Raw genomic sequence first — 21,519 nt, 5'->3', positions numbered from 1 at the left:
GAACATGAGTTTGAGAAGTTTCTTAATTATTATTTTGAGAATAAATACTCATATATTTTAAAACATCTATTTTAAGAGGAGTTGAGTTAATTGATTTAAAGTCCAATAAGACCAGACGAGATGTATTTTGACTATTGTACTCACTTGACATATATAAGCATAATAAACTAATTTGGGAGTAGTATTGAGCACTGATTTGGATAAGAGTAGAGGCAACTCAAACTCATAAACTACGTAGAAAGCGTAGGATAGAGGCAAAGCCTCTGATCTTGTCCCAAATAAGAGGACTTTTGATGATCCAGAGATGTGATGTCCTTTACCCTGGCAAGGTAATCGATGGATGTGGCAACGACATCTCTTCGTTGTATCGTCAATAACTCGTAAGTGATGATTCTCAGTTAGAGAAACTCCCTAATGAAGTAAAAGTACAATATTTTCATTATACTGAGTTGCGTTTACTGTTGCATGTCCTTTAAAACACTGATTCACTTCAGTGCATGCTTTATTGAGTTGAGTTATTTCCAGTGTTGAGTTCTTTGAGTTGAGTGTATTGATGTAAGTTTTCTTTCGCCGTTTTACATACTCGTGCATTTCATGTACTGACATTATTCGACCTGCATCGTTATATGATGCAGATACAGGTGTTAGAGATCAATAACAGGCGCACCATTGAGGATCTATGTTTCATAGCTTTGGTAAGACCTCTTTGCATCCAAGAAGCTCCTTTATTCCCAGCTTTATGACATCTTATTTCCTTATTGAGGTAGACGTGGGCTTGTGTCGGCACCTTCATAGTAGTTAGTAGAGGCTTAATAGACAGAGTAGAGTGGAGTCCATTTTAGTCTTCCCAAAGTCTGTTTTAAAAACTATGATGTTCAGTATTTGAGTTATGATAGTTGACTTTATCTTTTAAATGAGTATTTAACTTGATTTAGAGTTTGATGAGGACGCATTTGAATTTCCCACTCGATGTTATTCCTTGTTGAGTTTGAGTCTTCCGCTGAGTGAGTTAGCCAGGCGAAGTGGTTCACTTAGGACCAGAAATGATTTCCAAGTGACGGCCACATCCAGGGCATAGATTTGGGGTGTGACAGTTTTCCCTTTTAAAACTCACCTCACTCATTTTACCCCTCTAGATCCGACCCTAATTCGACTCAAACCTAGACCTGATTCAACTAAAAAAGGAAAAATTATGAAATGTTGTGTTTAAGATCTTATTTACAAAATAAAAATATACTCCTTTTTATTTACAACATTAAGTTTTTTATTACAAATATGACAATATATTAAAGTCTACACATTTTTACTAACTATTTTTTTGGATAGTGTGCTGATTTTTTGGGACTCGTAATTTATTGATTTATTGTGTTTTTCTTTTGGAATCCCAATTGCACTTATTATTGGATACATTTTTTTTTGAAAATATTATTTTTTTTCTCTCTCTTATTTTTGGAAAAAGATCTATCTCTCTCTCTCTCTCTCTTCAATTCCGTCCTTTTTTCTTTCTTATTTTTTGAAAAAAAAAAATTCTCTCTCTTTCTCTTCAATTCTATCCTTTTTTAATCTCTCTTATTATTTGGAAAAAGATTTATCTCTCACTCTTTCTCTCTCTCTCTTCGATTCTGTTTTAATTTTTTTGGACAAATATTTTTTTACTTCCCTCTCTACAATTTTATATATTTTAGTTATAAAAAGGAAAGAATTAATATTGGTGTCCACTTTTAATCATAATTCATAATGAATAACTTACACCTAAATATAATCAAATTGCATACCTGCTATAAATCATTACACTTAAACAAAGCAATACCAACATACCAAACAATTATATTAAAATACATACACAAATTATAATTTTACACCACAAAAACATATTCAATTGAAATCTTTTTTTTCCGCAATTTTAATTACGCCATCGTAATTAATGTGTGCATCATAAATGACTCCTTCAATCTTGAAATCCACATATCTTCCTGTGATAAATTTCAACGAAAAGTTTAAAAAATATATTAAACACAAATTTTAACAAACAAATTCGAAATAGATGATTGAGCTTTTTTATATCACCAAAAAACTATATACAAAATAATGCATATTATGGTTAAACAATAATGTACAGTTCAACATGATCAATAATATATGACCTACACCAAGATATACACCACAATCTTACCAACGACCACTAAATATGTTAGATAGTCAATTTAATTAAATGGCGGTTTACATTATGATTAAACTTTGGCGTACATTACACTATGATACAAAATAAATAATTTAAATAAACAAAAAAATATCAAACGTTTTAAGTACATATATACGGTAGACATGAATTACGAACTTTATAAGTTAATCTATTTTGTATAGATCACGGCAAAAACACCAAACACCAATTATCTATCATATAAATCATAATTTAATCAAAAAAATATCAAATGAACTTTTTAAAAAATCAAAAAATCGTTAAATGACTCTGTAATCCAACAAAAAAAAAACTGACTTGTACGTTAAAAATTATGTAATTCATTTTACCATAGTCAGATTAAGAAATATTAGTTAACGATATATTACCATAATCATATTATAAATAGATTTTATTTTTCATCATTAACAACATATGTTTATAAAAAAAAGATCAATCAATTAAACCAACAAAATACTTCAAAATTGTCATAATCGAATCATAAATTCTATTACATACATGTTACATCCCGTCTTATGTCGTGCTAAATTAAAATTGACACAATGTTCATATCTGCATTGAACCAACTTTCAGAACAGAGTAGGTAGAAAGTTTGATTTTGTTGGAATGGAGGCTCAAAGATATGGATGACTTTGGAAAATGACCTAAGAGATTTAAGAGAAGATTGGGAATTTTTCATTTCATCTGTGAGGAAGAAAGAGTAAAGTGAAGTGTGTTCTTCACCTACTTCACATTGTTAATACATATACTTACTCTACTAACAACCACACAAAATTAGTAGGGCTCACACTAACAACTAACTAATTATACACTTACACAACCAACTACACAATATACACAATACACCACTAACCACTAACTGATTAGGACTAACTACTAACTGATTAGGAGAATATGTCAATACTCCCCCTCAAGTTGGAGGGTGCATGATGTCCAACACTTCCAACTTGTCCATCAAATATACATGTTGTTGTCTGCTCAGTCCCTTTGTCATAAGGTCTTCTTGTTGATCATTTGTCTTCACAAATGCCGCTTTGATAATACCTTTGTCACACCCCGGAAGGGTACCCTAGACGTGACCGACACTTGAAAGTCATTTCTGACCTTCAAGCGAACCACCTAGCTCAATCACTCCATCATTTAGTCATATATGCTCAACGAAAGGCTCAATTATAACATGATATTTACAATATGGGGGCTGAAGGCCAAATATGTTTAACTCAACAAAATAAGTATAATAGAACTCCCCAAAATAACAGTCCAAACTCTCCACACTCTAGTATATGAAGCCTCTATCAAAGTCTGGGAGGTGTCAATGACAAGCCCATGGCTACCAACAATCAAGATGAAGGAAACAACAACAACAAAACCATACAAGGAAGCTCAACATCCTCCGGAAGCTATGAGGACTCACCAACTAGCCGGGAGTGTATGTGGATCTTCAACGAAGTGTCAGTTGATGATCTCTGGTACCTATCTCTGTATCATGAAACGATGTAGGCCAAATGGCGTCAGTACATAGAATGTACGAGTATGTAAAATGGCCGGATGAAACAAATATCAAGGAAACATCAACATCAACTCAGGGTCTCAACTCATACATACATGACAACTCACTCAAGTGTCCTAAGTCTAACAAGAATAGTTTAGACGGGACTAACTCATAAGCCACTAGACTCAACTGACTCTGAGCACTATCAAGACGTAAATGGGAGTTTCTCTTATTCGACAACCATCACCTATGAACCGGTGATAGTACAACAATCAGACGTTGTTGCCAGGTCCGTCCATACCTTGCCAGGGCATGAATGCCTACCTAATCATGGATACCATTGATTAGTCAAGTTCTATCATTTTAGGACTAATAAATGGGAAACATCCGACTTTAACGGTTCGATCCCATGGGAAGCATCCGACTTTAACGGTTCCATCCCTACCTATGTTGGCAGCGTAGTTCCTGGGGTTCGAGTATGGACTATACTCTCGTCCGCCTCAGTGCTCAATACTCTTCCCATGACTCTATGCTCATAAGACTCCTTCCAATCATCTCAAACAAGCCCTCATGGCTAGTTTCATGTGGGACATTGCCAACTCATCAACTCTATTCTTATTTCAACTCAATTAAGTCATAATGGCAAGTTCCACTTAGGACCTCGTCCACTCATCAATTCTATCCTCCAATTAACTCAATCAAGCCTCATTTAGATAAGCATTTATGACATTTCCTCAAGACTCATCACAACTCTATGGCTTTAGCTCAATAATTCAACTCTATGCAACATAATCACATGGTTAAAGAGTTCAACAAAACATAACAACAAGTCATCTCCATCAACTCCTACTAACATGAAAGTTTTAGGAACTTCTTAGCTCAACAAAATCAACACATATAGCATTAATTAAATAGGGAACAAAACTCATTCAAACATAAACCACACCAAGAAACTTCATTTTTCATGGACATCTAACCTCAAAGCAAGAGTAGGGCACATGGGTGGACTCAACCTATATTTTGGATAGCCTTACATACCTTAGTGAAGACTTGAAGAAAACTTTGTGGTTGGGTCTTCAATGGAGAACTCAAACCTTGAAGCTCTTGGAACTCTTCTTGTTGGAAATGGAGAAGAAGAAGAAGAGAGAGAGAGAGAAACTCCTAGGTCTTTTTAGAGAGAGAGTGAGGGATTGAAAAATGATCCCAAAATGAGCTAAGGTTGATACATGTATAATTTGGGGGAATTCCCAAATTATCCCTTCTCAAAAGTTCTGAAAAATAGGCAAAAATGTTCCTGGCGCGATAGTGGCACGTCGCGCCCTTGAAGCGCCAGGCTGATTACGCCTAAAACCTGCACATCTTGTAGTGGCACGCCGCGCCAAGGACCAAACTACTGAGGCATGTTTCTAGCGCGATAGTGGCGCATCGCGCCCTTACAACGCCACGGCCAGTATTTTCTGGGTTATGGAAATTGGCTTAAAAAACCCTACACACCTTTTAGTGACGCACCGCGCCAGAGCCCAAACTACTGAGGCATATTTCTGGCGCGATAGTGGTGCATCGCGCCACTGCGGCGCCAAGCCCAGTTTTCCAGCAATTGCAACCTAGGCCTGAAAATATCTATTGTGCTAGTTCATCTTAGGATCGTCATATCTTTTGACTCCAAACTCCAAAAATTACATTCTTGGTGGCGTTGGAAAAAAGACTCGACGACCTTTAATTTGATAGGTCGTGGGCCACCCAGATTGTTGTCTTTCAAAAGATATGATTGTTAGAAGTCGACCCCTCATATGAACTCATCCTAAAGCTTAGCCACGATGAATCTTTTGGACTTAGCTTGGTCCTAGAGGTCCTTCGTGACCCCACATCACCTCTAGCACTTCTCAATTTCTCAAGGACTCGTCTTAAATCCTGCAAATGCTCTACAATACTCAAGTTTGACCCTACCCGAATACAAGAAGGGTCTGAATCTTAGGGAAAAATCTTGAGGGGTGTTACAACCTTCTTTTATCTTGTCCCTTATGAAGTGACAATCGATTTCAATATGCTTTGTTCTCTCATGGTAAACTGGATTAGCTACTAGTTAAATTGCTGCCTTGCTATCACTCTAAACAACTACTGGCTGATGAACTTCCACTCCAAGCTCACTGAACAGGCCCAGCAGCCAAGTAATCTCTGCAACAACAGCTGTCATGCTTCTATATTCAGCTTCAGCTGAGCTCTTGGATATTGTTTGCTGCTTCTTCGACTTCCAAGAGATAAGTGACTCTCCAAACTTAATAGCATAGCCTGTGATAGATCTTATTATATTGGGGCAAGCTACCCAATCTGAATCACACCAATAAGTTATCTCTTGTGTAGGTTTTTCTCTGAAAATAAGGCCTTGTACTGGTGCATTTTTCAGGTATCTGACTACTCTAATAGTTGCTTCCCAGTGTGATGTCTTAGGCTCTTGCATGAATTGACTTAGTGTTTGGACTGAAAAGCTGATGTCTGGCCTAGTTATGGTGACATACAACAGTCTTCCTATCAGCCTTTGATATTTTGAAACTTCTTCCAAAGCTTCATCTCTTTCAGCTCCAACAGCCTTGTCATATTCCACAGTGGTCAACTTGCTTCTAGATTCTAGTGGTGTAGCAGTTGGTTTTACACCTCCTAGGCCCATTTTTGATATTAGCTCTAGTGTGTACTTCCTTTGATTAAGGATGATGCCACATTGTGATCTCAGAACTTCTATGCCAAGAAAATATTTGAGTTCCCACAAGTCCTTCACTCTGAAGTCATGTTGCAGAATCTATTTTGCTGCTTCTATGAGGCTACTGCTATCTCCAGTGATGAGAAGATCATCTACATATACAAGTATTATGACAATGTTGTTACCTGACTTCCTTATGAAGAGTGGGTAGTCATGAAGGCTTTGTGTGAACCCTCTAGATATCAGTGCATCAGTCAACTTGATGTTCCATTGTCTTGATGCCTGTTTGAGGCCATATAGGGATTTCAACAACCTGCACACTTTGGTCTCCCCATGTCTCTTGAACCCTTCTGGTAGCTCCATATACACTTTTTTATAAAGATCTCCTTGCAAGAAAGCATTGTATACATCCATTTGATGAAGTTTCCATCCTTTTGAGGCTGCTAGTGAAATCAGTGATCTTACAGTGACCATCTTTTCCACTAGGGAGAAGGTTTCATGATAATCAAGACATTCCTTTTGACTGTATCATTTTGCCACCAACCTTGCCTTGAATCTTTCTACTTCTCCATTTGCCTTATATTTGATCTTGTATACCCATTTAGAGCTAACTACATTTTTACCACTTGGAAGATCAACAACCTTCCAAGTATGATTATCCTCAAGGGCTTTGATCTCCTGTTGCATAGCTTCCAACCATCTTGCATCCCTTGAAGCCTCCTTGAAATTTTTTGGTTCAGTTAAGGCAGAGAATTTTGCTAAATAACTTTTATAGTTTTCTGATGTTCCTGCATATGTCAAATACTTGCTGATAGAATAGATGTGATCCTGACTAGTGTTGACAACATAATCATTCAACCATCCAGGTTGCTTGGTTAATCTGATTGGTCTGTTGCCAGTGACAGTAGGAGTAGCATTGACATGCTGCAATGGATGTTCAGCTGCTTGCAATGGTTCAGCTTCAACAGATGTCTGTATCTGCAGTAGCATCACCATCATCATTGTCAGCTGAGTGTGCCTCCCTTGCTGCTACTGGTGGAGGCTGGCAAATATGAGCAGGAGTAGGGGAATCATATAGAGGATCAACATGGCTCAGTTGAAGGAATGTGCTCTCCTCTGAGTCTGCAAGTTTGCTAAAAGAAAAGTTAGTCTCATGAAACACCACATACCTACTAACAAAAAATTTGTTAGTAGATAAGTCAAGCATAATGTAGCCCTTTTGTGTTTCTGAAAATCCCATGAATACAGTCTCCTTGGCTCTATGAGCAAATTTGCCAGACCTGGGCAGTGTAGATATAAAACATAAGCAGCCAGGTACCCTTAGATGATCAAGGGATGTCTTGCTGTGATACAGCAATTCATAAGGAGTACATCCCTTCAGCACACTGGATGAAAACATGTTCATAAGGTAAACTGCAGTTTTAACACAAAAAAAACAATACTTTGTTGGAAATGCTGCTTGAAATTTAATGGCTCTTGCCATCTCTAAGATTTGCCTGTGTTTCCTCTCAACCACCCCATTTTGTTGAGGTGTATAAGGACAGCTGCTCTGATGAATTATCCCTAGACTCTGCAACAACTCATAACTTTGAGAGTTAAAGAACTCAGTACCATTGTCAGACCTAATGGTCTTAACTTTGCAATTAAATTGAGTATTCACAAAGACAAGAAATTGCTTCAAAACTACAATTACTTCAGCCTTCAGCTGCAATAAATGAATCCAAGTATATCTGGTATGATCATCAACAATAGTGAGAAAATAATTCTTTTTGTCAAAAGTGGGAGTTTTATAATGACCCCACAAATCTAGGTGCAATAGTTCAAAAGGCTGATTTGCTCTAGAGATGCTTATAGAAAATTGTAGTCTGATTTGCTTTGCTAATGGACATATTCTATACTTGTTATGTACATTTCTGCCAATCTTATTTTGGAATTCTTCCATAGTCTTCATAGTGGATATGGAAGGGTGGCCCAGTCTTCTATGCCACAAGCTGCACCTTTCATCAGCATCTGCTAGATAGACTTGCCTCATATCTTCTATGCTTTGTTCATTAGAGTCTTCAGCTGTCCCTTGGAAAATGTACAGTCCTCCCTGCAATCTACCAATCCCCTTTACCCTGCCACTATATAGATCCTGAAAGATGCAGTGATCAGGGAAAAAATTGACTGAGCAACATAGCTCTTTGGTTAATTGTGATACTGATAATAGATTGTATTTAAAATCAGGCACAAATAACACATTTGTGATTCTCTCCTGGCCAAATAGTTCTACACTTCCTGTGTGTGTAATTGGCACTGTGCTTCCATTTGGCAGGTGCATTCTTACTCCTTTACTATTATGCAGGCTATGAATATTCTTGAGCATTTTTTCATTTGCAGTAACATGATGAGAGGCTCCGGAATCAACTATCCAGTCACATCCTTCTAGTTGGGACATCAAACAAGTCACAATACCTGTCATATGTGCTTGATACTCCTCAGAGTTGATATCCTGATGCTTGTATTGATTCTCTGAATCATGATGATTGAGCTTGCCATCGCCTCTTCTGTTGTTTTCATCAGCATACTGATCATCCTTACCTGCATATTTCCCTTGGAAGCAATCTGCATTACTAGCCATTGCAATATGTGTTTCTTTTCTCCATCATTCACTATTATCCCTCTTGTACCTTTCTCTGTATCTATCCTTCCTCCATCCATCACAATGGTTGTTATCCTTCTTGTAGCTATCATAGGTACCTTCCCCTTTTCTGTTGGCTCTGCCATCCCTTTCTGAAGGATAGCCAACAAGCTTGTAACACTCCTTCTTTGTATGGTTTTGCATATGACAATTCTCACAATACATTGAATTGTTTCCCTTATAGTTATCATTTCTTTTGGCTTGCATTGCTATGGTATTGGACCTTTCAAAATTTATTTTTTGACTTTCATCCTGCACAATTAGAGCATAGGCTTGATTCACAGATGGTGCATTTGACTTCATCAAGATCTGTCGCTTAGCTTGGTCGTATGTTTCATTCAATCCGCTCAAGAATTGCATTAACCTCTTCTCCTGTAGATACTCAATATAGTCCCTAGACTTTGGACAGCCATAGTTCAGAGAATGAGCTATTAAATCAGATTCACTCTACAACTCCTTCAATTTGGAGAAATACACTGACACTGGACTTGTTCCCTATTTGAGATTTGTAATGGTTGTGTGTACTTGAAAGATTCGTACTCGATTTACCTTGTCAAAACTTTCCTTCAGATCCTCCCAGACTAAATGTGCATTTGACGCATATACGATTTCGCTCAATAGATTCTCTGATACTGTGTTCATAATCCATGAAAGCACAATCGCATTCACCGTCTCCCACTGTTCATGAAGCGATTTTTCGAATGATTCCTTCATGCATGTACCAGTCACGAACCCTAGCTTCTTCTTAGCTAGAAGGGAGATCCTCATGGCTCGACTCCACACTCCATAATTTTCAGATCTGGTGAGTTTCACCGGTGCCAATACACATCCTGATGTGTCCGATGGGTGAACATACAAAGGATGGCCATGTTCTATGACTATCTTCCCACTCGATGTTTGTGACTGTGAACGGTCACCCATGATTTTCAGCACCGGGCTTCAGCTTCGTAGGCAATGGCAGAGCTTCAGCTTCAACGGCAAGTTCTTCAATCGATGACCCACTCTGATACCATGTTGGAATGGAGGTTGAAAGATATGGATGACTTTGGAAAATGACCTAAGAGATTTAGAGAGAAGATTGGGAATTTTTCATTTCATCTGTGAGGAAGAAAGAGTAAAGTGAAGTGTGTTCTTCACCTACTTCACATTATTAATACATATACTTACTCTACTAACAGCCACACAAAATTAGTAGGGCCTACACTAACAACTAACTAATTATACACTTACACAACCAACTACACAATATACACAATACACCACTAATCACTAACTGATTAGGACTAACTACTAACTGATTAGGAGAATATGTCAATAGATTTTGATACAATACGTTCTTTTTAGATTATGAGAGAGAAGAGAAGCATTAACTAATGTTTGAGATATTTGTGGAAGGAAAATAACGGAAGAAAATTAAGGGATTAGAAAATCATTAAATGTGGAATCATGGGTTGTCCTTTTTTTATTTTCCATTTTTTCATATATTTGTTTTGTGTTTTGTAAAAATTCTATTGTTATGTTGGTGAAAATTAAAACTATTGTTATATAGTGGTTATTTAGGTGCTTATTTTGTATAATTAGATTTTTGGCCCATTAAAAAATGGGTGAAGGTAATTTTTTTTAAAGTGATGTAACATTTTTGAAATTATAAAATGAATTTTAGGATTTTTTTTTAATTTTTTTAATTTAGTAAAATATTAATTTGTTAACGAAAAGGATAAGCATGCTCTATTTGTTAGATGATGAATGTATACTTGTGCTTATTTTTTAATGAAGAATATATTAACTCTAAATCACAAAATTAAAAAATATATTTACCCCTTTCCCTTTTTTAAAAAAAAAAAAGAAAACTTCCAGTCTCGAACTAATTCTTTTTAATGCTTTTTATTGAAGAGATTTTCTTTAAAAAAATTCCTTCAAAGTTGCTCTATTATATATGTTGTCTGACAATTTTCTTATTAGTTGATATTTCAAGGGAATTTTAAGTATCAAAACGGAGTCAGCAAGTTTTAATTACTTAATTTTCTAGTGGTAATGGAGTCCTACATATTTTAGGGATAGGAACATGAATTTTTTAAATAATCTTCGAGAATTCTTTTTTCATAAATTAGCTTTTGAAAATAATCTAAGCTTAAAGATTTATTTTTTACCATGATATCAAAAGCAAATTCATCCCCATTCAATAATTTTTGTTTTAGAGCACTTCTCTTTAACATTAAAAGTAGATGAGAAGTGCATTAATAATTGAAAGTGAAAGAAAAGTGATTCAACACAACAATAAAAAAAATGAAAAATTAGAGCGAAGTGTTCCAATACAACATGAACAACAACTAAAAAGGAAAAAAGAAAAAAGAAAAAAAGGCAAGCTTACACAAATTTGAGGTATGGGAGAATATTAGAATTCAGAACTGAAATAGGAAATTAAATTTATTTAGAATTTGAAATTTGATATTTATTTATCTAAGAGAAGATTTGTAATCGAATTCTATGCAAGAATGTGTTAGTCAATATTTAGCCCTTTTTTTTTTGATTAAATTTTGATATTTTATTAATAAAGTAATGAGTATAAACACTACCTTACACCACCTCGGACAAAGCTCATTCCCTACATGGCCCAATCGATTAGGAAAAAAATAAACAAACAACCAAAAACAAAACACCTAACACTTTGAACCTCCATATCCATCTATCCCTTCGCTAGAGTTATTCTCAAATAGGAACATTTTAATTTATCACTGTTAATGATCTTTCTTCCTGCTACTTCCAAACTACTGAAATCTTGGTAGTTGTACCCTCATTTATCGATTGCAATATTTGTCAAGTAGTCTGCTAGTTGATTTCCTTCCCTGAGAATGTGTTGGAATGTATGTTGTTTGTCCTGTAAGGCTGTTTTGATTTCTGTCACCATCTCTGAAGTAAGTCATGTACTATTATAAATAATAGAAAAAATTACGTGGTATGGCAAACCTTACTACTATATTACACAGTATGGATATAGTTTAAAATAATTACGGCTCGCAGCAAACATATTTACTCGGTATGGCAAATCTCGCTGCCAGATATACAATATATAGTATGTATGTCAGTTACCATTATATAATTTTTTGACAAATATACATATACAATTCGACAAATATACATATACAATCCGTCTCTCTCCTCCCTCTCTCGATCTCGCTTGCCAGATATACAAATACATATGTATATCAGTTACATATATACATTTTTTGACAAATATACATATATAGTTAGATAGATATACATATACAATTCGCCTCTCGCTCGCTTCTCTCCTCCATCTCTCGATCTCGCTCGCCTCTCTCCTGCTCTCTCAATCTCGCTTGCCAGATATACAAATACATATGTATACCAGTGTTTTTATATTTCTGTATACAAATAATTCGTGGATAGCAATTGTATAATTCGATACAACATTTATATAATGGCAAAATTTATGTTTGTCATTATAAGTAATTAGAAAAACTATACCCATATGAAGTAATTATGCTTTAAAAATTTATCATATCTGAAAATTTCCCTAAATAATATTGTTGCTAGTTATTTTCATGTAATTGAGAGTATTGAAGAATTTGTATAGTATGTCAAGCCCATCTCAATTCATTGTTTATGATATTACGACCCTCACCTTTTAAAAGAAAGATTTGCTAAAAGCAAGTGAGCAAGAAAAGAAAGATTTGCTATTGATCGATCAAATCAGGGGGAAAAACTCGAGCGGAGAGTTTTGTAATTCAAATGGACAAAGAATGAATTAACTTATTAGGAACTTTCAAAAATGACTATAGTATGGACTTAATTAAAGATTTATAAATATAGCTTGATTAATTACAATTCGTACTTACATGTAAGGAGGAGAGAGGCAAGCCGAATATTGAGAGAGAGGAGAGAAGCAAGTGAGATTTAGGAAAGAAGGGATGAATACATGTTGTATTAGGTTATATCGCGAATACAATTGATTTGTATCAATAAATACAATTGTATCAAGTTGTATTAGGTTGTATCAACGAATACAATTATGTCAAGTGTATATGTTCATTATGTATTCACTCTACACGAAGTATATCAGCGAATACCATTGTATCAAGTTTATCAATAAATATAATTGTATCAAATCATACCAATGAATACAATTGTATCAAGTGTATTTATTTCTCGTGTATTCACTCTGTATCAATGTATTTTAGTGTATTTGATATTGTATTTGTTCCTTGTGTATGCACTCTGTATCAAGTGTATGTGAATATAATTGTATTAATAAATACACTTATATCAAGTGTATCCGTTCCTTATGTATTCATTTTGTTTCAATGTATTTGAGTGTATCCGCAACTAACCATTAATTTGTTCAATATATTTAACTGTATTTTGTTCTTATTATATATTTGTATCATATATTGTACTCTTTCAAAATACGATCGATACAATATTGTATCTCTTCCTTGTTCAACCTAAGAGCCTTGAGTATGAAATAGAAGAGGGGAAGAGGAAGAAGAGAGGTCTCCCATCTCTCACCTAATACAAATATCATTAATATCACATCTGAACCCCCAGGTCCTTTGTTACTTATTGGATTTCAATTCAGGCGAAAGGAGAGAGGCGCCCAAGTTTGAGAGAAAAATATTTGATATAAAATCCCAAATATAGCTACGTAATATAATTTTTTAAAACTATAGTTGTGTATAGTAAACACATCGTACATGTTTGCCTTGCTATGTAATTTTTCCTTTTAAACTTAATCTTATAAGCCTGCAAAGTATATGGATGTAAAACTGAGATATAAAAAAGCAAAAGATTATTTCTTGATATGATCAAGAAATCGCAAATAGAACTCAAAAGGCAAATGTTTTCTTGATTAATGGATATTATTTTCACCTTAAAACAGTAATTCCCAAGTTGGAACCATCTCTTTTTTTTATTTTATTTTTTAATAACTAAGAAATCCCAGAAAGCAGGTGGGCACACGGTTCTATCACATCAAATATGAAAAGTGATATGACAGTCGACTACAAAGAGGAAATCAAACTCGGATAGCCAACAAGGGAAAAAGGAGTCAAAAGTGCAAGATAACCAACAGTAAACATATCAACAACTTCAACAACCATTTTCTCATCGTGCATTACAAAGCATATTTTTTATAAGAAAGGGCAACAACTCTTTTAACTCAGAACAGAGAGAACAATACAATGAGTCCATTTCTTCATTAAATCCTACAACAATTTTGTAACACATGAAGGATAGACCAAAGAAAAGTACATAGTATACGGGAGTCGAGAGCATCTCATTCTTCAGCGGCACTCGCAGCACTTAGATCCACATTGAGGTCCAGAACCTGAAGGAAGACAATTGAGTCATCTCTGTTAGGTACTCTAGATTCAAAAACTACATCCTTTACATAGTACACATTTCATTCCTTACACCCTTCCCCTTTTCAAGGAAGGGTGGGGAGAAAAAGAGTTGAAGGTCACAATGTATACTAATTGAAAGTTCGATGAGAAGAGGCAAAACTACAATATCCGATGTCTTGAGCAGGGTACTCCAATTATAACCGCCTTCAAAAAGTAAAAGTATCGTGCCTACAATATCCTCCAGCATCCTACTTTCTTCTAAATATACAGCTGGTACAATAACCTCTCTACCTAGACTCGCATCTCACCTCATAAACAGAGACATTGAAATGGACAGGATTTAATAAGCCATCAGCGATAAGTTATTAAGATTAATCAAAGAAATAACTAACTATACACCATCATAGAGTGTATGCTACTCATGATTGAGATATGTGTGTGTGGGTAGGTGGGTGGGGAGGGGGTTGGGGGGCATTTCCAAGAAATTAGCAATGCCATTGTAAACCTTCAATCTACAACTCTATTATCAGAAGTGAGCCTTGTGTCCTCACTTGAGATAGCAATTTGTTATATCACTGTCAGAAAGAAACTATTTATCAAGGATTCAGCTAGAGTGTTCAACCAACCGCATTCCCATCTAACTCCTCTTTAGCAAGTTCAACGTCTTCCAGAATATGCAAACAAGGACCAAAATGAAAACATACCTTTCCAGTTATCAAGGTATACATATTGAGGACATCATCCACAGTCGACTCAAAGTGAGTTGTAGCATCATAGCTCTGTTCAAGAAAAAAGCTCGCCATGTCATGCTAGGTAGACTTTATGAGAATCAGATTCCAAAGTGACTGAGAGAGAGACTCACAGTCGAAATAAAACAGTTATCTAAAGAGGGCTCATTGACAGGTTCAAATCTGTCATATGCTTCAAAGAAGATCTCATCCACTTGTCCTAGAAGATCAATGCCAGGCTTCAGTTCACTCTCCGGATTATCAGTTTCTGCCTCTGTTGAGACAAATGCAATAAATTTGCCCTTTGGAGCAACATTATGAGTGTAAGAACAACAGAACAGGTACCTGAAAATCCAAACACAACCTAGTAAGAAGTGATACCCCTCTAATATCCACAATGTTAAGAGTTCTTTGCAAAACCAAGTCAGCACAAATAACATTTTCAAGGATGAATAGCTTCTCTAGGAGCATATAAAGTAGAAATAGTATTAATACTAATGGCAATCAGCAATAAGACCATCTCTCAGATCTACAAATTGTTTAGTATAATGCTCATAATTCTTGGCATTAGTTGTTAGTTCAATGGTAAACCAGAACTCCAAGCAATGATTCATTACTTGTAGAATATCTGTTAATACAATAACTAGTTAGCAGCCATGTATTTATAATCCATGTTTCTAATACTCAAGAAAGCTGATTACAGTTGGTATAGCTCAACAATGCACAAAAGCAGATCTTTTTCACAGTCGAAGTCTAGTTCTGGATCCTGAATAAAAATACAATAAATACTTGAAATCAACTTAATAAAACACTAGTAATGTTCCATTTACCAACAAGTGTCAGCCCCAACCAATTTCCCCCACTAGGACCTAACGATGTGAACCCAATAGTAGATAGAATAAATTTGTAGCTTTGTATTGAAATTTGAAACCTAAGAAAGCTGAAACCCGGCCATTCCCAGCCAAGTATTCATTGTTTAGGATCCACTCATAAATAAATCAACCATGTCAAGCTCAGCCAAATACCATTTTACCTATAATGGCACAGAAAAATCTTATCCAATTCCACAACAATATATGCAAAAGATGGGATGGGTTACATGGTCAGATCTATCAAGAAAAGGAATGTGCCGAAGCCAACGAACTCCCACCCTTCTTTTTTTGGAAAACTTGAGCTAGTTATCCAAATAAATGCGATAAGAAAAATCAAGCCACCCACCCCCACACTTGATAATAAATAAAGCAGACGAAAGAAGACATCAAGTCAACGGAATCAGTCATCAAAAAAATGATATGAGCTTTCAGATGCTGAAGTAAAACGGTATCAGAATGTAAGAGAATGAACTTAGAGAAGTTCGTTATGGAAACTTGGAGTGCATCATTATAAGACTGAAAATCTTTCAAATTTCAAAAACTTTTTGTTTTTAAATTTTTAAAATCAACTATCAAAAACTACAAGTAACATAACATGATATATCAGATAGAGAGTGAGGAGCAAAAGACATGGCAAATGTAGCACATATGTTTAGAACTTAGAATATGAGATCATTGTAGTTAGGATAGAGAAATTTAAAATGTAACTAGAAAGGTAGTCTTTCATCCACTCCAAGGAAAATTTAATTAAAAAATTCTGGTCTAGTTAATATTTTAAAAACTCTCTTTTTGTTATTTCATAATAAGTGTTCTTGCAACCGGGGGTAAGGTAAAAACTAAAAAGTGATGACTTTGAAACTGAATAAATTTTACCTAGTTAAATAAATCTTAACCATGTAATAATACACCAGCAAGAAAGAAGGTTCAAACAATTCTAATGACAGATAAATTTTATCTCAAGAGCGAGCTTTGTTTTCAAGTCGTTTGGTTAGCATTTAGCTCTAAAATGAGTTGCAAAACAAAAAATTGCAGCATACAGGAGGAGAACTTACAAATCAGAGTTACGGCCCAATTGTTTTTGGGGTAAAATAATTTGCACTGAGTGAGAATCATTGGTATTTGGAATTGGGTGGCTCATAATTGCAATAGCTCTTGCAACTTTTCCAACCTTTCTAACCTGCAATAATATGCTCTGGGTTTATTAATTAATCAATACCAGTTAAACAATTAAGTCAAACATTCCAATAGTAGGCAGTTTGACATCTCCTAAGCAACATGCTCCATGACTGTGATTTACACGGAGAATGGCCTTTCATTTTAACACCAAATTAGTGTAAAAATTATGCAGAAGATGTGTATGTGACTCTACTTGAGTTATCTGTTGTCTTCCACCAAGTTATAACAAACCTCCCGTATCACGTGGTATTTTCTCCTTGTGCTAATAATGACCAAATGCAAAGCGAAATAAGGCAAGCTGGCTATGTTACATTTAAGAAGTCATTAAACTATCAGCTAGAGCATTTATTACCTTGTTGGATAAGTAAGAAGGATCACATACAACTTTCTTGCACTTAGCTGTCTCTCCTTCTGAAGTGACACCAGTGACCTTTCCTTCTTCATCAAACACTACCTGCAATTTGAGGAGACATTGTTTTGAGGACATAACATGAAATTAAAGATACCTTTTGCACTCAGCCAAAACAGAAATATAAACTTTACCTTGCATTCAGGTTTGTTCAACATATACGTCCCACCATACACAGCACTAAGTCGAGCAAATGCCTAAGTTAAGCAAAACATATATCAAATCGAAATGATTCAATCTAAAAAAGAAAACCTAATAAGTTCAAGAACCTTTCAAGATGATGGAGGATGATTAATAATAACAAAAGCAGAAGATACAAAATGCAATGAGGAACTCAAGGTGGTACCTGGGGAAGCTCTCCTAATCCATATAAAGGGTAGATATATGGTGATCCTCCTTGAAAACGTGCAAGAGATTCAGCATACAGCTATCACATTACATGAAACAAAAGTTAGAGATAAGCACATGGAACTTTAAGTACCATTGGCTGGAGAATTTAAAAGCAAAACAATTTGGTTCACCTTCATTCTCTTCACCGTATCCAGCGCAGGTTTGTCTAAGTAGCGGTCATCTCTGTGTAATGCCAATGCATGACCAATGAAGTCCACAGTGTTGTCATCAAGACCATATTTTCTGATAAAAAGAAGAATTATCATAAGCCCTGGTTCTATAAATAGATTACAACTTATCATAATAGGCAATGCTGACCAACACTTTTTGACGCCAACTTCTACCAACTGATAATTTCCAAACATAAAAATCATTAAGAGATCACATAGGAAGATCAAATATTACATCTTCAACAATTTCTTATCTTCTAACCATCAGATCCTCTCACCACTATAGAAGTGTAGTCGAATAGAAGTTGATGTCTTATTCCAATAGGTAAGCAAGATATAAATACAATACATAAGGTGCTAATTTAGGAAAGAAAATAAAGAGAGATTCCTACAAACTTGCTAGCTAATTATGAGGGATTCCTACAGATCTGCTAGCTAGTTATGCCTATGTACATTACTAAGAATGACGTCTATATACATTTTGTAACAAGAAGCATGTTAAGAAAAATGAACCTCAAACCTAACTCAACCACAAAAACTAGCTCATGATGTAAGGATTGCCAAAACCATATTAAAGAAACAACAACCAATTCCCTCAACTAATGTGGGACACATGCTAAGAAAGCATAAGACAAACCACATATTTCATAGGCACCTTCCATTGATTTTACTCAGTAGTTTCTCTTTTTCTATTTTTGATACCAAATTTTACTCACTTGATTCTTCTAACATAACTCTTACTAACAGGTAGAAAAGACAAATAGAGAATTTAACAATGATTATCTCTGATATGAAAAGCCACAACTAACATATGGAAAGAAATAAGAGGAATAGGAAGTTCAGGTGAGGAGCATACGATATAAGCTCTCTTGCTGTCACTCTTGTTAGATCCATCCCCTCATGTGTCTTTGGATCACTCTCCTTATAATCCTGAACATAGATAAAGAACTTCCGAGCACGGCGTTTCTCAAAAATGCCCATTAAAGGAGATTTAAGTGCCTCCATATCAGTGGCAGGCACCTTGTGGACCTATTTCATCAAGTAAATGAGAACTTTAGGATAGAGCAAAGAATAATCTTGAAATAAAAGCTGACACCTTGCAACAGCACCGAAAGAGAGAAGTGTACCTTTCCTTTATTATACACAAAGCTGCCATCAACAGCTTTGAAGTACAAATATTTTGTGACATCCGTGTGAATTAGAACTCGTACAAGAGCACCATTAGCCATAATGAACTGCTCCAGCCAATAAGTTAGAACACCAGTACATAATCATAGGCTTTCCATGAAGCAGATAGTCAAAAGGGGTAAAAGGAAAACCTTAGGTATCATGTCAACATTATAATCCCTGCTAGAACCCAATTGAGCTGGAGGCTTGTCACTTCCTCTAAACCTCTTCCAGAGCTGGAAAGCAGAAAACTCAATCAGACAAATGTCAGAAACAGAAAGTAACAATTCTCAACTATTCGAGGAACCTTACCTGTACAAGATTGAGAGATGTTGATTCTCCTCCATAGTAGTCGTTCCTGTCCATGTGCAGTACCTATTATACAAGAAAGGAGCGGTAATTATTAGGCAACTCAAGTTAAATGGAACGTGAAGCATATATCTTAGTAAAGAAACAAATAAAAGACATCGAGAGAAAAAGATAAACTGCTCTAATGGAGATTATCCCCCATTCTTTCTTTATACTGACATAATGTGGCATTCACGTGTACATTTGATTTGCCCTGCTGTTTTATTATTTGTATGGTTTTCCCTCTGGAAAACCTTAAACGACAACTTTGTGAATAGTTCGAGGAAACCGCAATGGATGCCGATGAGGTGAAATTATATGTTGTGTTTATTGTGTTCCAATTATCACATTATTTTGCTGTTGTGATTGTTCCTTCCGTGTAGGCTCTGCACAACTTTCCTTACTAATCTCTATGCTTTTTTCTGCACTGTTTTCTTCTTCCTTTACTTGGATTTGTTGCCCTTCAGCCAAGAATCTTTCAGAAACAGCCAATCTGCCTCCACGAGGTAGTAATAAGGTCTGTGTATACTCTACTCTCCCCTCCCCTCCCCTCCCCTCCCCTCCCCTCCCCTCCCCTCCCCTCCCCTCCCCCAACTTGTGGGATTTCATTAGATATGTTGTTGTTATTTTATTATTTGTACCTCAGACACAAACAATTAAGACAAATTTGCAACATTTCTCAAAAGAAAGTTTTAAAAGAACTTTTACCTTGCATAGACTTACTTAAATATGGGTTTCAAGTAAGAAGATGTGATTCTACTTATGGCAAGTGATCAAGCAAACTACAAGTCAATACGATTAACACAAAATTGCACCAGATAGACATGAAAGCAAGTAATCCGATCTCGAAGAAATCAAACGTCCTATTTAAAGCTAACTCAAGAAGAAGAAAAAAACCTTAAGACCATCAACAGAGAGAAGACCACTGAGGATACATTCCTTGAGGCCAGTGCCAAGCACAATCACATCGTACTCTTCATCCATGTTGAGAATGGATCGATATTCTGATTAGGGTTCTTAATCAGGGCCAAAGAGAGTACTCTATTTTTTATGACAAATTATATAGTGTATTACCTCCCCAGGAGGAGAAGACAAGTATTGCTTTGATGATGATGGGACACGGAAACGCCAGCAAAGGCTCTTTTATTTATTTAGTCAAAAAAAAATTTGTTTACCCATTGAAAGTGATTTTTTTTACGGGATAATTATTGTTATATTTTTTTTAAAAAGGAAATTATTTATTATTGAATATTCTATTATTTTCATGTCCTAAAAAAAAAAGTTTGCGCATCTTCTTGATATCATCAGAGTATATATATTCTCTGATAGTATTATGAAGGAAAAAACATAGTTCAATTATTTCTTGATCCTATTATAGTATATATATACACTCTGACAATATCATGAAGGTATCAAGATCTGAATAACACTGCAGTATAAAATGTTTAACTCTCCTTGATAATATCATGAAGAGAAAACACTGCAGTAAAAATACTGCTCAATTATTTATATATATACTCTGACAGTATCATGAATGGCACTCGAAAACAAACATGGGCAGAAGAAGAAACGGGCAGTACGGTAATTACTTTGAACTTTTGATCCAATCAAAATAAATAAATTGGGGTAGGTTCAATTTATTTCTTTCTTTGTCTATTTTGTGTAGTTTTTCTTTTTTTTAGTTTTTATAATTCATTTTTGTTTTATTTTTTAAAAAAAATTGCGTTAAAGTGCTAATAATTCAAAAGAGTATTCTTCAGCAAGACATAAAGGATTGTGGCTGAAGCAACCAAGATGCTCTTGACCATTATTATTAAATTTAAAAAAAA

General features: G+C 35.3%; 2 protein-coding genes across 2 annotated transcripts; both read right to left on the bottom strand.

Moving 5' to 3' along the window:
- Positions 1–5,799: 5,799 nt before the first annotated feature.
- On the bottom strand, positions 5,800–6,357 carry LOC129869698 (secreted RxLR effector protein 161-like). The gene has a single exon (XM_055944342.1). The coding sequence runs from the start codon at positions 6,355–6,357 to the stop codon at positions 5,800–5,802; it is 558 nt and encodes a 185-aa protein (XP_055800317.1).
- A 7,785-nt stretch (positions 6,358–14,142) lies between these two features.
- On the bottom strand, positions 14,143–20,786 carry LOC129870604 (guanosine nucleotide diphosphate dissociation inhibitor 1). Its single transcript, XM_055945423.1, has 13 exons — positions 20,588–20,786; positions 19,655–19,717; positions 19,495–19,578; positions 19,303–19,410; positions 19,032–19,204; positions 18,137–18,248; positions 17,962–18,042; positions 17,750–17,812; positions 17,559–17,660; positions 17,083–17,207; positions 15,293–15,503; positions 15,135–15,209; positions 14,143–14,414 (listed from the first exon to the last, which is right to left on the bottom strand). The coding sequence occupies exons 1-13, from the start codon at positions 20,672–20,674 to the stop codon at positions 14,364–14,366; spliced, it is 1,335 nt and encodes a 444-aa protein (XP_055801398.1). The 5' UTR covers positions 20,675–20,786; the 3' UTR covers positions 14,143–14,363.
- Positions 20,787–21,519: the final 733 nt, after the last annotated feature.

The sequence above is a fragment of the Solanum dulcamara genome, chromosome 10, assembly GCF_947179165.1.
Source record: "Solanum dulcamara chromosome 10, daSolDulc1.2, whole genome shotgun sequence".
NCBI lineage: Eukaryota > Viridiplantae > Streptophyta > Magnoliopsida > Solanales > Solanaceae > Solanum > Solanum dulcamara.
The sequence above is the reverse complement of the archived record's forward strand: the minus strand, read 5'-3'. Positions and strand labels throughout refer to the sequence as shown.

Coding starts and splice junctions, on each gene's coding strand:
- LOC129869698 (XM_055944342.1), bottom strand. CDS start 6,357: ATGGGCCTAGGAGGTGTAAAACCAACTGCTACACCACTAGAATCTAGA.
- LOC129870604 (XM_055945423.1), bottom strand. CDS start 20,674: ATGGATGAAGAGTACGATGTGATTGTGCTTGGCACTGGCCTCAAGGAA. Junction 18,249..19,031: donor ACAGCAAGAGAGCTTATATC/GTATGCTCCTCA, acceptor TCTTTTTATCAG/AAAATATGGTCTTGATGACA. Junction 14,415..15,134: donor ATACCTTGATAACTGGAAAG/GTATGTTTTCAT, acceptor GTCTTCCTTCAG/GTTCTGGACCTCAATGTGGA.